Here is a 15,512-nt window from a genome sequence, read left to right on the forward strand (position 1 = left end):
TGTACGATAGGTAGGTTCTTTGTGTTTGCCATGACCAGGTCCTGGGTCATTCCCTGTGTTTCTGTCCTTGAGCTGAAAATGACCTAGGTGTCTCAGGAGTCTTACCCATGGTACCTTACCTCCAAACAGAACACCACAGTATTTCAAGGGAACAGAAGCTCTGTGAGTGACAGCATGAAGGACAATCCGTACATGCAGTACTATGCCAGCATCTACGCCCTCTCCATGGCAGTCATGCTGATCTTGAAAGCCATCCGAGGAGTTGTCTTTGTCAAGGTATACCAGTGGGTGGGCCATGGCATATCCCTCCCCAAATCATGTGAACAGCTTGGTGTGGCATTTGTATGCAGTTTGGTGGCCCTGATGAAATCACTCGGACCCTGTTAGTCACCTATGTCTTCTGACCATTTGTACTGACCCCAGTGTTGGGAATGGGTGTCCTGCAGAGTGGTCACCTGCATTAGGTGGAATTGGGCCTTCCTTGAGTACCCAGGTCTCTGGGCCATGACCATTTGTCTCTGCTCCCCAGGGCACACTGAGAGCTTCCTCTCGGCTCCATGACGAGCTTTTCCGAAGGATCCTTAGGAGTCCCATGAAGTTTTTTGACACTACCCCAACAGGAAGGATTCTCAACAGGTTTTCCAAAGACATGGATGAAGGTATCTCTGACTGTTCCTTTCTTTCCTGCTCTGGAGTCCAACAGTGCTCACCGCCTCCTGCCTTCCTGGGTGTCACCCATGCCTACCCTCCCCCCAGATAAAAAGAGAACGTGCAGCTTTGCTGCTCCTACGAGTGAAAGCAGAGTTCTGGCATTGCATCAGGGGTGTTTTGAGTTCTCATTCTGTCTATCTGACCTGAACATAAAGTCAGAGGGTCAAATCCCAGAAGGGTAGTTTTCAATCCTAGAATGCAGCTGCAGCTTCTGATGAGCTTTCTGCATGCAGCATGGCCTATGCTGCACCAGACCTCAAAGTTTTCCATCATCCAGAATGTAGTATTGCCTCCTGACCTTCACTGAGGATGACGGTGCAGCAAACAGCAGTGCGTGTTTTATGGACCTTGTCTTAATCCACATACAGCTGTAAGGCATCTGCTGGTACCCATCAAGTACCCAAGACAACCGTTTGCCAAGTTGTTTGCCCAAGATTAAACAGCTGTTTGGTGACCAAGTTGGGAATTGGGCTCAGATCTTTTCACCTCAGAGTTAGTGTTTTTATCTACTGCATGGTGGCCAGCTCCATAGGAGGACCTTGTTTCAGGGCTTAGTAGGCCCAGTGTAAGGCTATGGCGAGAAGTCAGAGGAACCAGGAACAGACCCAGTACCAGAACTGGTGTATGACATGTTTCTACTTCTGCACATATGCAGTCACACTGAGACATGCACACCTGTGCACACACATTACATGCATGCACATACAAATGCACAGGTGCGCGCGTGCACACACACATACAAGCAGACAGACAAAAGTGCTAGGACTGTTCAGTCCTTACACTGGAGTCTCTGGCAAAAGGATTTTGAGTTTGAGGCCATCTTGAGCTTTATACTATGACCCTTTCTCAAAAAGAAGGAAAAACAGCAGTGCTTGTGGCATAGCTGTGTCTTCGTGAAAATACCTCTGCCCGAAGAAAGGGATGTAGGGAGAGTAGCCCAAAAGACTTGAAGACATTGCTGTTGAAGGTTCTGTACACTTTTTTGATGCTTATATATGTTTAAACTTTTCTTGTGTTGGTAAGAATATAGACGATCGTTGTTTTCCTTTTTGCATGTTTACTTTCCAAGTATTTTACACACACATAGACTACTTTGTAGAGGGAGAGTTTAGTGGGAGCAGGAAAAGGTGAACCAGAACAGGAGGATGGAGGAGAAGAACGCTCAAACAAGGAAATGGCAGCAACTGGGATCATTTTTCTTTGATAAAACTGTTAAAAGTTTTTATCACAGACCTTGAAAATTTCATGGGGCCTTATTATTATTTTTTAAACAATTTAGTTCCATTTTCCTTGCTAATGGACCCAAAGAGTCTGAAACTTGTTCTCTCGTGGTCTCTGCAGTGGATGTGCGCCTGCCGTTCCAGGCCGAGATGTTCATCCAGAACGTGATCCTGGTGTTCTTCTGTGTCGGGATGATCGCAGGAGTCTTCCCGTGGTTCCTTGTGTCAGTGGGGCCTCTGCTCATCCTCTTCTCAGTTCTGCACATGGTCTCCAGGTAAACAGGACATATGCAGGGCCAGTTCTGCACATGGTCTCCAGGTGAACAGGACGTATGCAGGGCTAGTTCTGCACATGGTCTCCAGGTGAACAGGACGTATGCAGGGCCAGCTCTGCACATGGTCTCCAGGTGAACATGATGTATGTAGGGCCAGTTCTGTACATGGTCTCCAGGTAAACAGGATGTATGCAGGGCTAGAGAGGAGGCCGTGGTTGCTTGTTTCCTGCTATGGCACAGAACCCGTTCTTTTGCAGGGTCCTGATTCGTGAGCTGAAGCGCCTGGACAACATCACACAGTCTCCTTTCCTCTCACACATCACGTCCAGCATACAGGGCCTCGCCACTATCCATGCCTATAACAAAGGGCAGGAGTTTCTACACAGGTTAGTGTTGGTGGGAGCCAAAGGCTTTGAAGGGGAGCTGGTATCTCAACTGTTAGTTGCCATGAGAAGCCATTCAAGGCCAGAGCTTGGGATCAGAAAACTCATCCCAAAAGGCATTATTGGTGCAGCCCAACTGTCTCTGATTAAAACTCAGTCACTTGGTAAGACCTTTTCTGAGAAAATGAGACAACAGAAACACAGACCAGGACCAATGTGGATATATGACATGCTGGCCTTTTAGGGTGTGTGTGTGTGTGTGTGTGTGTGTGTACAATTAGATATCTCTGAATGGTTATGTAAGTAACAGTAGCTATCTTTGGAAAGAGGAACTGGGTACCCAGAGGTTGGTAAGAAAAAGACTGACATTTTTGTCATGACTCTTAAAACTTGAGGGGGATGTATAGCTTGTCTAGCAGTTGCTATATAAGCGTGAGGACTGGGTTGAGATCCCTTGGACCCATGTAACTGACAGATGGGCCACCTGTAATCTGAGCCTTAAAAGGCTAAGACAGAAGATCCCAGCGTGACCTTGTGAGGTTGACCAGCCATGTCAGCACGCTCTAGGTTTGATTGAGGGACCCTGCCTCAGTAAATAAGGTGAAAGAGTCCTCAAGCCTCCACAGGCACATACATGTATTGGAGGAGGCCACTAGTTAGTTCCTTGTCGCTTAGCCCCAAAATAATCACACAGAAACTATATTGATTAAATCACTGCTTGGCCCATTAGCTCTAGCTTCTTATTGGCTAACTCATACATACTAATTTAACCCATTTCTATTAATCTGTGTATCGTCATGTGGCTGTGGCTTACTGGCTAAAATTCTGGCGTCTGTCTCCTGCGGGGCTACATGGCTTCTTTGACTCCGCCCTTCTTTCTCCCAGCATTCAGTTTAGTCTCCTCCCAACCCCCCCCCCCCCCCCCCCCCGTCTAGCTCTGTTCCCCTATAGCTCTGCTATAGACCCAAAGCAGTTCTTTTATTAACCAATGATATTCACAGCATACAGAGGGGAATCCCACATCATACATGTGCACACATGCACACACATGCCCAGACTCTGCACACAGACATGTGAAAAAAAAACCTCTCTCTTGTGTGTGTGTATGTGTGTGTGCACACGCACGTGTACTTGTGTGTATATTGCCTATTAAAAATTAAGTCATTTTTCATGAAAATAGTAGAGGAAAATAGATTAGGAAAAATTACTCTGAATGGCTTAGAAAAAGCCTTCCTAATTTAAGATAATGAACTCTACGAGTATTTTCATGGGAGGAGTGGTACAATGTTAATGTCTGGAATTCTACATTTTCTGTTCATTCTTCTTGTTGCATTTTTTTTTTCTGAAGATTTTGTATTTTACTGTAAGGAGAAAAATGATTTTTTTTTTAAAAAGCCAAACACATGTGCCTAGCAGAACTTCCTCTCTAGAGCTCTGCTTACCCATGGTGCTGAGCCTCCTTGTGATTGCGGGTCCATGTGCCCTCTTTGGTGGATGCTGCCTGTCTCTCTCCTGCCTGGCTTCAGCTCACTGCTTCTTGGCTCTGTAGCCTTGGGAAACAATTTTCTGTTAGTTGCATGTTTGCAGACTCAGCATCGATCCTACAGTCGCTCTGAGAGTTTCTTTTTCCTGTCCGTGGACTACTCTGCTGATTGCTTTTGAAACCTTTCGTTTTGAGGAAATGACCCCTGACCTAAAACATTTCTCTAAAGTTCAGCACAGGCCTTTGGATTTGGTCTCTGTCCATGCCTCTCATGAAGTAGATGTTTTCCTTCATGTATGCTGATGCTTTTAATGTTCTTTGTGTGTGTGTGCGTGTACATGTGTGTGTATGTGTGTGTGTATGTGTTCACGTGTACGTGTGTGTGTGCATGTATGTGTGTGTATGTGCGTGTATGTGTGTGTGTGTGTGTGTGCGTGCGTGTGTGTGTATGTGTGTGTGTGTGTTTGAATGAGTTTATGTACCCGGTGTGTGTACAGGAATCCTTGGAGGCCAGAAGAGGGCATCAGGTCCTCTGGAACTATGTGTAGCTACATATGGTTGTGAGCTGCCTTGTGGGTATTGAGAACCAAGCCCAGTTCCTCTGCAAGAGCAGTCCACTGAGCCATCTCTCTAGCCCCTAGTTTTTTACTTTTTAAGTCCTGGTCTCATTATGTTCTCTGGTCTGGAACTCCCTATTTAGACTAGGTTGACCTCAAACTCACAGAGATCCACATGCTATCACTCTCTAAATGCTGGGATTACAGGCAGCACCCCACACCTGCCCTCCCTAACGTCCTCAGTGTGAGTCTCATTGTTTCTCAAAGGGTAACTAGCATTAGAACACCCATGTCCTCTTCTGTGAGCTCAGCCTGTGTTTCTGAAACTTGCAGGTCATTCTTTTTACTTGCCCTGCACTCTGAAGTGTCAAGCCACCACTGAAGGTGGTGAGTCAGATTATGTGGTATCTTATTTGCCGCTTTGTTGTTCTCTTTCTCCACCACAGGTATCAGGAGCTACTGGATGACAACCAAGCTCCTTTTTTCTTGTTCACTTGCGCAATGAGGTGGCTGGCAGTGCGGCTGGACCTCATCAGCATTGCCCTGATCACCACCACCGGGCTGATGATTGTCCTCATGCACGGGCAGATTCCTCCAGCCTATGCCGGCCTTGCCATCTCCTATGCCGTGCAGGTCAGTGACTGGGCTGGAGGCGTCTGACTGGGGAAGAGGGTAAAATCGAGAATTAAAATAATCTATGTATATTAATGAAATACATGTGTTTGTTTATTTTGAGATAGGGTTTCTCTGTGTAGTCCTGGTTGTCCTGGAACTCACTCTGCAGACTGCTCTGGCCTCAAACTCAGAGATCCACCTGCCTCAGTTTCTTGAGTGCTGAGTTAAAAGGTGTGTGCCATATTGCCTGGCAGAACTATATGCCTTCAACCCCAGAAGTTGGTAGGCAGAAACAGCTGATCGCTATGATTTGAGGCCAGCCTTGTCTACATAGCGAGTTCCAGGACAGTCAAAAAAGGGAGGGGGAGATACATGTTATCTTCATAAAGAAACATTTAAAAGTGATTCTGTAATTACAGATGTGTTCACAACCATCTCATCTCTGGCATCTTCTGGTTTTCTGAGTGTAATGCCATCCCCCTTTTGCTGTTTACATCTACTTTCTGTTTAGACTTTTGCTGCTCCCAGTATTATAGGCACAAACCTTCTTACCCCTAGTGATGTCTAAAGGTCCTCAGATAGCTCAAGATAAATTTGACAATTTGACCACTGACTATTTAAAGATATTTTGACATCAGTGCACACAAGTAATTTCTTTTAAATTTTAAAAGTGGTATTGGAGTTGGACTTTGCTTCCACATGGTCTGGGGATGGAACCGAGGAGTGACAGAGTGCACGTGAGCAATCCTGGCGGTTGTTTACTAAGATGGAGTTTGGTACACGGGTTTTTATTACACTACTGTACTCTTGTGTGGTTCTGGCTTCTTTTTTATGTCTTCATGGATGCCCTGGTGTCACCCATGTGCGTGTAGTAAGCAGTCTGAGGGGCACGGGGTTGTGCACTCTTTCCTTATAGTGTTGTCTCATGTCCCTCTCCTGGAAGTGTTTTCAGTTGTTGCTCACAGGTTGAAATTTCCATTTGTCCTGGATGCCACAAACAGGGTGAGGTCAAATAGGTGGTTCAGAAGTTATACTGCTTTCAGACCTGTATTACTGGAAAGAAAATAGACGGCTGGAAGGCCTTTGGCTTCAAGAGTGTATGCACTAAGCACTGTATTTGATGAGGGTAGTGAGTGTGGTAGTAAGAGCAGGAAAAGGCCTGGGCCCGAAACCTCACGCTGCACGTGTGAGCTCTGGCTATTCTGTGTGTCATGGCGCTGCAGGTGTAGGAAGTTCTCTCTTGTTGCCTGACCTGTACCAATACACTTTCTCTTGGTTTTTGTTTTCCATTTTCAGTTAACAGGACTGTTCCAGTTTACAGTTAGACTGGCATCCGAGACAGAAGCCCGATTCACTTCAGTGGAGAGGATCAACCACTACATAAAGGTAAGGGTGAGGAGGCCCCTTCTGGGGTTCTTTTTTTTCCTTCCGTCATGGATGGTGGGTGAAGAGGAGCCTTACGTTCTTCCCCTGCCTCACCTCTACTTAAAAGGATTAGTAGTCTCAACAGTATGTTTGGAATAGAAAAGAGAATACCATAAAAGTTCCCAAATAGACTGATAAATTCTGTTTAGTTGAAAACTCATGTTTCCTGGCTGATTTCTAGAGTTAACAGTGACATATTCAGAAGTCTGTCTTTCAGTTAAGCTAAGGTAACATTTTCCTTATACTGTTTAAAACCATACACCAATAATAATAATAATAATAATAATAATAATAATAATAATAATAGCAGTAATAATAATGATAGTGCTTGGCAGTGGTGCACATGCCTTTAATCCCAGCATTTGGGAGGCAGAAGCAGGTGGATCTCTGAGTTTGGAGGCAGGTAACCTGGTCTACAGAGAGAGTTCCAGGACAGCCAGGACTATACAGAGAAACCTTGTCTCCAAAAACCAAAATAAATAAGTAATTAATAAACCGCTTTTATATTCACTTTTACACTTGTTTATTTTTGAGCTTGTATTTTAATTACAGCGTTTCTTTGTTCTCTTTCCTTCTACTTCCCCACACACCCCCTTTCCACTCTTCCTCAAGTTCATGGTATCTTTTTTCACCAGTTTTAGTTTTATGCATATACATGTTTGTATATCCATACATATTCCCAAATATAGCCTGTTGAGTTCATATAATGTACTTCATGTCTGATTTTAGGACTGACTGTCGCTCTTCCCTGGGGAAGGCCACCTGCCGCACTCCCAGCTCCCCTCCATTGCCTCTAGTTCTTTGGGGGTGGAGGCTCTGGGCTTCCCCCGTGCAGCTTGGCGTGTTCACTGGTTCAGCTCATGTTTCAGGAGTCATGTTGGTGAGACTTTATGGGTATGGCTTCTGATATTTCTGGGAGACACAGTCTTACAGCAGAGTCCCTGATCCTCTGGCTCTTACAGTTCCTGCCCCCTCTTCCACAGTGTCCCTCAGGTGGGGGTGTTTTGTAGATGTGCCCATTGGGACTCAGGGAGGTGGCACTCAGGTCAGTTTCAGCTAAGGGGCCTCAGGACCCTGTTTCTGAAGTGCACACTATACATCATTTTACTTCTTAGTCTGGCCTAGTTGTTCTTGGCCAAGGATGGCCACCAGGGTCCCTTGCTGAGCTGTTGGCAGAGATTGGCATGGGTCTCATCTCTGGAGACGAATGTCCTTGGTCTGAGATCGGAGCCAGGCTCTGTGGTTGTGAAGCTACATAGTGAATTCTCATCTATTTAGGAACTAGTATGTTTGACTGTTACCGAGAATGCTGTTTCTTCCTCTCAGTTTTGCGTTTTGTATCTTGCTGGTGTCTTTCCTGCAACTCTGAGTGTGATTTATGTAAAAAGAAGCATCGTAGGTGCTAGTGAGGATTTTTAGGATTTGCTCCTTTATCAAGATTCCCAATTTTGTAAACCCCTGAGAACCACAGCATTTACATTGTTGCTCTTGGTGGAGGAAGCGTTTACGGTCTAGATAACTGACGTGCAGGCAGTTCTGAAGAGCTCTTCTGCTTGCAGACTTCATGTTCTGGCAGTGATGTGTGTCCTCATTGTCGTAGGGAGCTTCATTAGTCATCAGAAGATATTGTTTACTTACGTTCTTTTGATATAGGGTCTTCCTGTATAGCTCAGGCCAGCCTGAAGCCATGATGCTCATGCCTTAGCCTCCCAATGTGGGCTTACACCATCATACCTGGCTTCCTTAGGAGATTTTTTAAACATTTATTTCTTTATTTGTCTATCCATTCATTTATATCTTTTTGTGTGTTTGTATGTGTATGTGTGTGTGTGTGTGTGTACATGCCACAGTGCACATGCAGAGGTCAGAGGATAGGTAACCTGTGGGAATTGGTCTCTTTTCCTACTGTGTGGGTTCCAGGGATCCGACTGAGATTGTCGAGCTTTGCCAAACCATCTTGCTGGCCACTCTTTCATCTTTTTCCTTTCCTTTCTTTTCCTCTCTCCCTTCCTCCCTCTCCCTCCTCTCTTTCAGCAGCTATGTATGTATTTATTGAGACAGAGGTTTTCTTTATGTAGCCTTGGCTGTCCTGGAACTCAGGGATCTGCCTGCCTTTGCCTCCAGGTGCTAGGATTAAAGGTGTATGCCACCACCGCCTAGCTTTAGCAGATATTTCTCAAACATAACAAATGACTGTTCTCATAAAAAGTCCAGATAACTATGTGATGTACCTGGTAACAGCTGTTCTTTATGTTTAGCTGGTGCTTTGCCCAACGTTGTGGTCTATGGAGAGCATGTGTGGATAGAGTAAAATACTGCTCTTGGTGAGGCCTTTGCTGGAGAGAGCAAGATAGACGGTAGTGGGACAGTAGACACTGCTCAAACCAGTGATTCTTTTGAAGATTGCCTTCCTGATGCCACTCCGCAATATGACCCAGATGCCTGTCCCACACAGCAGCACAGTCTTTCCAGCTTGCTGTGTCACCATTCCGTTCCTCACCCCAACACACACAAACACGCACACAAGCACACACACCCCAAATACTAATTTGGTGTTCTTCACCTTAACGATATGAAACCAAAGAGTGCTTGCCAGAGAATTTTTAAATTTTTTTTTGTTTGTTTTTTTGTTTTTCGAGACAGGGTTTCCCTGGCCAGAGAATTTTTAAAACAAGAGGGTTGACTGCTCTGACAGAATTACACAGGAAGCAGGAATGGGTTGCCAGGGCCAGATCCGTTCTGTGCCGCTTGAGGATGAGAAACTAAAACAGAGAGAGGTGAAATGGCTTGCGCAGGTCATACTGTTGTGGTTGGCATGTTTAGGTCACACCGCTGTGGGTGGCAAGCTGGAACTGCAGTCTGTGTTCCTGCATTATATTTATATGTTCAATTAATGTTAATTACCTCACTCCAGTTTTAATCCAGGCCAGTGGTGGTTCTGTTTCAGTGGAATATTTTCAATGAATTTCAATGAAAATGTGTTGGGGAGTGGAAAGGCCTCACGTCCACCTTAGGTCTTCCCTCAGTCTGTGGCAGTGTTGTGCAAGCTGGCACTTGCAGACCATGGCTTAGTAGCTACGTGCCATGTCTCCGTCTTGGTTGTTAGGGTGTGAACATTTACTGTCAACATATTCTTTCATACATGGTGGCAACTGCCTTGACTGCTATGCTTGCCCTCTTTTTACTCTCTGGTAAACTTTGCTGCCCCACAAGAATCTGAAGCACCCACTCTTTCCTCAGACTCTGTCTTTGGAAGCACCTGCGAGAATCAAGAACAAGGCTCCTCCCCCGGACTGGCCCCAGGAGGGAGAAGTAACCTTTGAGAATGCAGAAATGCGATACCGGGAAAATCTTCCGCTGGTCCTTAAGAAAGTGTCCTTCACCATCAAGCCCAAGGAGAAGATTGGCATCGTGGGGCGCACAGGGTCAGGTAAGGACTGTACTGGTCTTGGAGAAGTGTTCGTAGTCATCCACATTTAACTTTTGGTTGGCACATAGCAATGTGTCAAAGATTGCTTTCATCTTCACAAACCAAATCCCTGATACTCAAGTCCTTATTGTCTTGGGCCTTTCTGAGTTTGCTTTTGGCCTTGCTCTTGGGCACACAGTGCTTTCTCATTATATTCTCAGAACAGAATACCTGGAGCACATGGCAAAGCAAAGTAGAAGAAAGGTTACCGCAGATCAGCACTGGTGGCACCAGAATCGGTTACCGCATATCAGCACTGGTGGCATGTTGGTGGGGCTCTCATTAGTGACTTCCTATTAACACACGTTTCTAAAAGAGTATGTTTGTTTTGTACACTGGTTTTGTGGCCTTTTTAAGGTTTTTTTTTTAGAACCATCAGTGTCTTGATTATTATGTAACACAGTGCCCCCCCATTCTATTTAATGGGTGTACCATAATTTATATTTAACTATCTCAAGTTTGTAAAGAATTGAACCATTACTGATTTTTTCCTGAATAGTAAGTACTGCAGTCAAAATGTGTGATGAATTCTCAGGCTTTTGTAAGATGTCACTGTAGCCCCCTGTTTGCAGAAGCATGTGACTGTAGATAAGGGGCTGTGTTCCCTTGAAGGCAGAAATTGTTTTCTTGACTTGGAGCCGAGCCTGGTTGCACATACCTGTAATCTCAGCTCTAAGAAACCTGAGGCAGGAGAATCACTACCAATTCAAAGCGGCTTGGGTGTAGACCTTGTCTCAACAGAAAGAAAACAAAATGGCTTTCTTGTCAAGCATTTTACATCACTCTTATTCTTAGAAATGTGTTACTGTGTTACGGGCACATTTCCTCCCCGTGCTTAGGCCACGGCAAAGTAAGCAGGTCCTGTGTTGTAACCGTCATTCACTTCTAGGAGACCCGTCTTGCTACCTTGGCCAGCTGCCCCAGTCATCTCAGGTAGATAACTGAAGATTGCTGCATGAGGTTTCTAGTAAAAACTTAAGTCATTGCCAGGCCAAACTGCAGGTTTCCAGCCACTAGGGAGGCTGAGGAGGGAGGATTTTTGAATTCAAGGAAAAATAATAGTTTGTTCACAGGCTGAGGTTCCTTATTGCTATGATCCAGTGTAGCTTTTCATTTGTTCAAGACTTTTTCTGCTTCCACAGATCAAACAAATGCAGTAGACGTCTTATCTAGTTCATATTTTGAAACACCAAAGGTCTATACAAATCATACCACCATAAAAATCACTTGGCTTGCGTGCTGTTCATTGCAGGTCAGGCCATTATGGACATGGCTTTGCCTATGCTGCCTATTATGATAACTACACTCACCTTGTCTGTGGCAGTCAGTGCTTCTCTCTGGCCTTGCTTACTCGGGCACAGTTAAACCCATGGATATTAATTCATCCAGTTCAGTAGCCCATCTCGAGCCCTAAGGTCCGCTACAAAGAGAGAAGAACGGTGAAACTCTTCAGCGGCGCAGGTGGTTAGATGGGGCTGATTGAGGTGATGGGAATGTCCTGGTTAGGGTTTCTGTTGCTTTAATGGAACATCATGGCCATAAAGCATGTTGGGGAGGAAAGGGTTTATTCAGCTTACACTTCCACGTTGCTGTTCACCAGTGAGGGAAGTCGGGACAGGAACTCAAACAGGACAGGATCTTGGACACATGAACTAATGCAGAGGCCATGGCGGGCTAGGGGGAGCTGCTCACTGGCTTGCTTTTCCTGGTTTGTTTATCTTGCTTTTTCTTTCCTTTTTTCTTTTTCCTCTTTCTTTCTTTCTTTCTTTCTTTCTTTCTTTCTTTCTTTCTTTCTTTCTTTCTTTCTTTCTTTCTTTCTTTCTTTTTCAAGATATGGTTTCTCTGTGTTACAGCTCTGGCTGTCCTGAAGCTCGCATTGTAGACAAGGCTGGCCTCGAATTCAGATTCAACTACCTTTGCCTCCCAAGTACTGGGATTAAAGTCGTGCGCCACCAATGCCCAGCTCATCTTGCTTTCTTATAGAACCCAGGACCCCCTGCCCAGGGATGGGACCACCCACCATGGGCTTGGCCTTCCCGAATTACATATTGAGAAAATGCCTTACAGCTGGATCTCATGGAGGCATTTTCTCAACTGAGGCCTCTTCCTCTGACGACTCCAGCTTGTGTCCAGTTGACACACAAAACCAGCTAGAATACTTGTGGGTAAAAGGAGACGGCCTCTACAGAAGCAGATTGCCATTTGATCAGAGCAGTGAAGGGTAGTGGAGAGCGTGTGCCCAGGCATGGAGGGCTTGGTGCTCCATAGGCAGAAACGGGAAGTTTGGGGATGGAAGATTCTATCTGCAGCTCAGTGGTATAAATACCAATGGAAATATTTGATGATCTCATCAGAAACTTCCTCTGTCCTCAACTGCCTGTAGATGTTATCATCCACAGGCTTCTTTGTGGAGTCTCTTGGCTCACCTAGGTTTCTGGGTTATTAGCCCTTTATTCCAGACCCAGAGGGCATCAGAAAGAAAGGGGGACGGATGCTGTTCCCTGTTGAGTGGGGACAAAGTTGGGTGGTTGGGGTCTGTCTTCAGGGTCTGTGGAGGGCTAGGTCGGGTTGACTTCACATTGCAGGATTCGGTTCTACTTGTTGGCTGTGCTGGATTATGTAGTTGCCCTCATGCCCTCCAGAGAAACCTTTGCGAACAGTCAGTTGGGGGTGGGGGTGGTGAGACAAGAGAGTAAAATGAGATAAGAGTTAGGAGACCCTGTAGGAGACCTAGCCAGGTAGCCAGTGTCCTAATGTGGAACTAGTAATGGCAATGATTTGATCCAAGAGGAACGTCATTAAAAAGTTTAAACAACAGCAAAATGTCTTATATGACAATAATAAGGAAGAAAGAAGCGATAAAGGGGAGGAGCCAGAGTGAGAGGGAACCAAAAGCCCATACATGGGCGGAGGCGTGTACTGAATTTTTGTCTGGTGCCTAAGTTTTTAGAACCCATCATCTGGAAGCAGTTTGGATTTGTTGGTACAGAAACAGCATTGTTTCTGGATGAGGGCAAAGATCCCATCCTTAGCAGTAGTCAGAGACAGTCCTCTTTGATTTTGGAGTAGTGCAGCAGCCAAAAGCATCAAGTTGGCCCTGAAGGATGGTAAGCAGATTTGAAATGATCTAGTGAGACAGAAAATTAACTGATGCACAAAAACACCCTTAGCCCAGCTGCTTTAGTTGTGAGTTCTGAGTTAGCCAAGGTTCGAGAGAGTAATAGAACTTATAGAATGAATCTCTCTATAATACAGAATCTATATCGAAAGGGGGTTTATTAGAACAACTTGCAGGCTTCTGTCCAGCTAATCCAACAATGGCTGGCTGTGCACAGGAAGTCCAAAAATCCAGTAGTTGTTCAGTCCACAAAGCTGGATATCTCAATTGGTCTGCAGTATATGCTGGAGCCTGCAGAAGTAGACTCTAATACCAGTGAAGGAATGGACTTGCTAGCAAGGCAAGGACAAGCAGGCAAAAGAGAGCTTCCTTCTTCCATGTCATTATATACTGTAGAGTATATAGGCTTCCAACAGAAGGCCTGACCTAGATTAGATCTGGTTTAAAGGTATGTCTTCCCACCTCAAGATCTGGATTAAAAGTGTGTCTTCCTACCTCAGAGATCCAGATTAGAAGTAAATCTTCCTACTTTAAGCAAAAATTCATCACAAGTGTGTCCTCCATTTTTGGGTTTTAGGTGATTCCAGATGTAGTCAAGTTGACAACCAAATTTGACCATCACAGTCCCAGGAAAATGTCCAGAGTAGCAAGAAGAGGGATGAGTTGGATGGCCCATTAGTCCATGTTCAGAGGTCATTCAAACTGTTGTTAAGGGTTTGGAGGCTGAGACCCCTCTCTTTTGTGGTTAGAAAGGGGCGATGTAGAAGGGACAACAGTTAGCGAGCCTCAGAGGAAGGTTGATTTTTTTTTTTAATATAGGCACTTAGAGCTATAAATTTCTTTTGTAGGACTATTCAGTGTATCCCAGAAGTTTTGTTTTGTTGTATTTTGATTTTCATTTAGTTCCAGGAAGTTTATTTCTTCTGTGATTTCTTTGACCTTTTAAGTATTGAAAGCACCTACTATTAATGGACAGTGTTTATCTGTGTCTTTAAATCGAATAGTAGATTTTTTTAAATGAAATTGGGTGCCAAAGTGTTTGGTGCATGTATAGGATATTGATGTCATCTTGATTAATTTTTCCCTTGATTAGAATGAAGTGTCTCTTTGTCCTCTTCTGGTTAGTTTTAGTTTGAAGTCTATTTTGTCAAATATTAAGTTAGCAATGTCAGCCAGGCGATGGTGGTGCACGCCTTTAATCTCAGCACTTGGGGAGGCAGAGGCAGGTGAAGTGTTTATCTAATCAGGAGTCAGATATCAGGGTAAGAACCTGAATGATCAGAAAAGCCATGAAGAAGCCACCAGTGACCTCCTCTCTCTTCAGTTCCTCAATCCAAGGGGCTGAGAGCTTCTCTCACCCTGCCTACTATTTCCTGGCGCCTATCCTCAGTCCTTTAAGACCTCTATGGTTAATTTTGGTCAGCTAGTGGCTAGTTCCGCCCTCTGACTCAAAGCAAACTTTATTGCTAGAATATGATACGAATATCATACAACAGACAGGTGAATCTCTGAGTTTGAGGGCAGCCTGGTCTACAGAGTGAGTTCTAGGACAGCCAGGACTCCACACAGAAACCCTGTCTCCAAACACAAACAAAAAGAAAGGTAGTAATGCCTCCTTGCTTCCTGGTCCCATTTGATTGGAATACTTTTGTTCATCCGTTTACTCTAAGGCAGGATGTGTTTCTGACAGGCTGCAGATAGATGGATTGTTTCTGCAGGGGAACAGATCCGTTATTTGGTCTAGGTCCTCTGTTTGATCTTCAAGAACTGATGTTCTGTCTTCTGCTTGATTCGTTCTACTTGTAATGGTTTCCTTTGCATTTTCTCTTTGGGCTTTTGGGTCTTTCAATTCTGTCCTCATTTCGGCTTGTGTCCTCTTCAGTGTTTCTGTCTCCTAATTGAATTCCATTCTCCAGTTTTAGATTGCTCCCCTAGTTTCCATCAGCCTTGTGTCTGTGTTTTCTTGGGATTCACTCAGGTGTTTATTGAGCTCTTTCCCCTTGTTTTCATTTTTTATGAGGTTAGGATTGCCCTCTTAAGTCTGTGTCCTGTAGTTCACTTGGAGAATTCTCACCGGCAAGCATTTCTACAAGACTGGTGAATTTTGGAGAGGAGACACTGACTTCATCTTTCATATTGTTGGTGTTCCTATGATGAGATCTGGGCATATGGACTTCCTTTGTTATTTTGCTAGTTCTGAGTATTTTGCAGATGAGGCAGACTGGGGAGAAGAGGAGGTGAAGTGGGTTGGTCTGG

General features: G+C 44.8%; 1 protein-coding gene across 5 annotated transcripts in view; it reads left to right on the forward strand.

Annotated features, from left to right (window-relative positions):
- Abcc5 (ATP binding cassette subfamily C member 5) overlaps positions 1-15,512 on the forward strand; it is a 92,231-nt gene that overhangs the window by 56,925 nt on the left and 19,794 nt on the right. For all 5 annotated transcript variants that reach the window (XM_038344813.2, XM_038344815.2, XM_038344814.2 and 2 more), the window contains 7 exons: positions 130-276; positions 530-659; positions 2,053-2,206; positions 2,464-2,592; positions 5,076-5,262; positions 6,541-6,630; positions 9,910-10,099. In XM_038344813.2, coding sequence (XP_038200741.1) covers positions 130-276; positions 530-659; positions 2,053-2,206; positions 2,464-2,592; positions 5,076-5,262; positions 6,541-6,630; positions 9,910-10,099 — 1,027 coding nt within the window. The remainder of the gene's footprint in view (positions 1-129; positions 277-529; positions 660-2,052; positions 2,207-2,463; positions 2,593-5,075; positions 5,263-6,540; positions 6,631-9,909; positions 10,100-15,512) is intronic.

Source organism: Arvicola amphibius, chromosome 10 (genome assembly GCF_903992535.2).
Source record: "Arvicola amphibius chromosome 10, mArvAmp1.2, whole genome shotgun sequence".
Taxonomy (NCBI): domain Eukaryota; kingdom Metazoa; phylum Chordata; class Mammalia; order Rodentia; family Cricetidae; genus Arvicola; species Arvicola amphibius.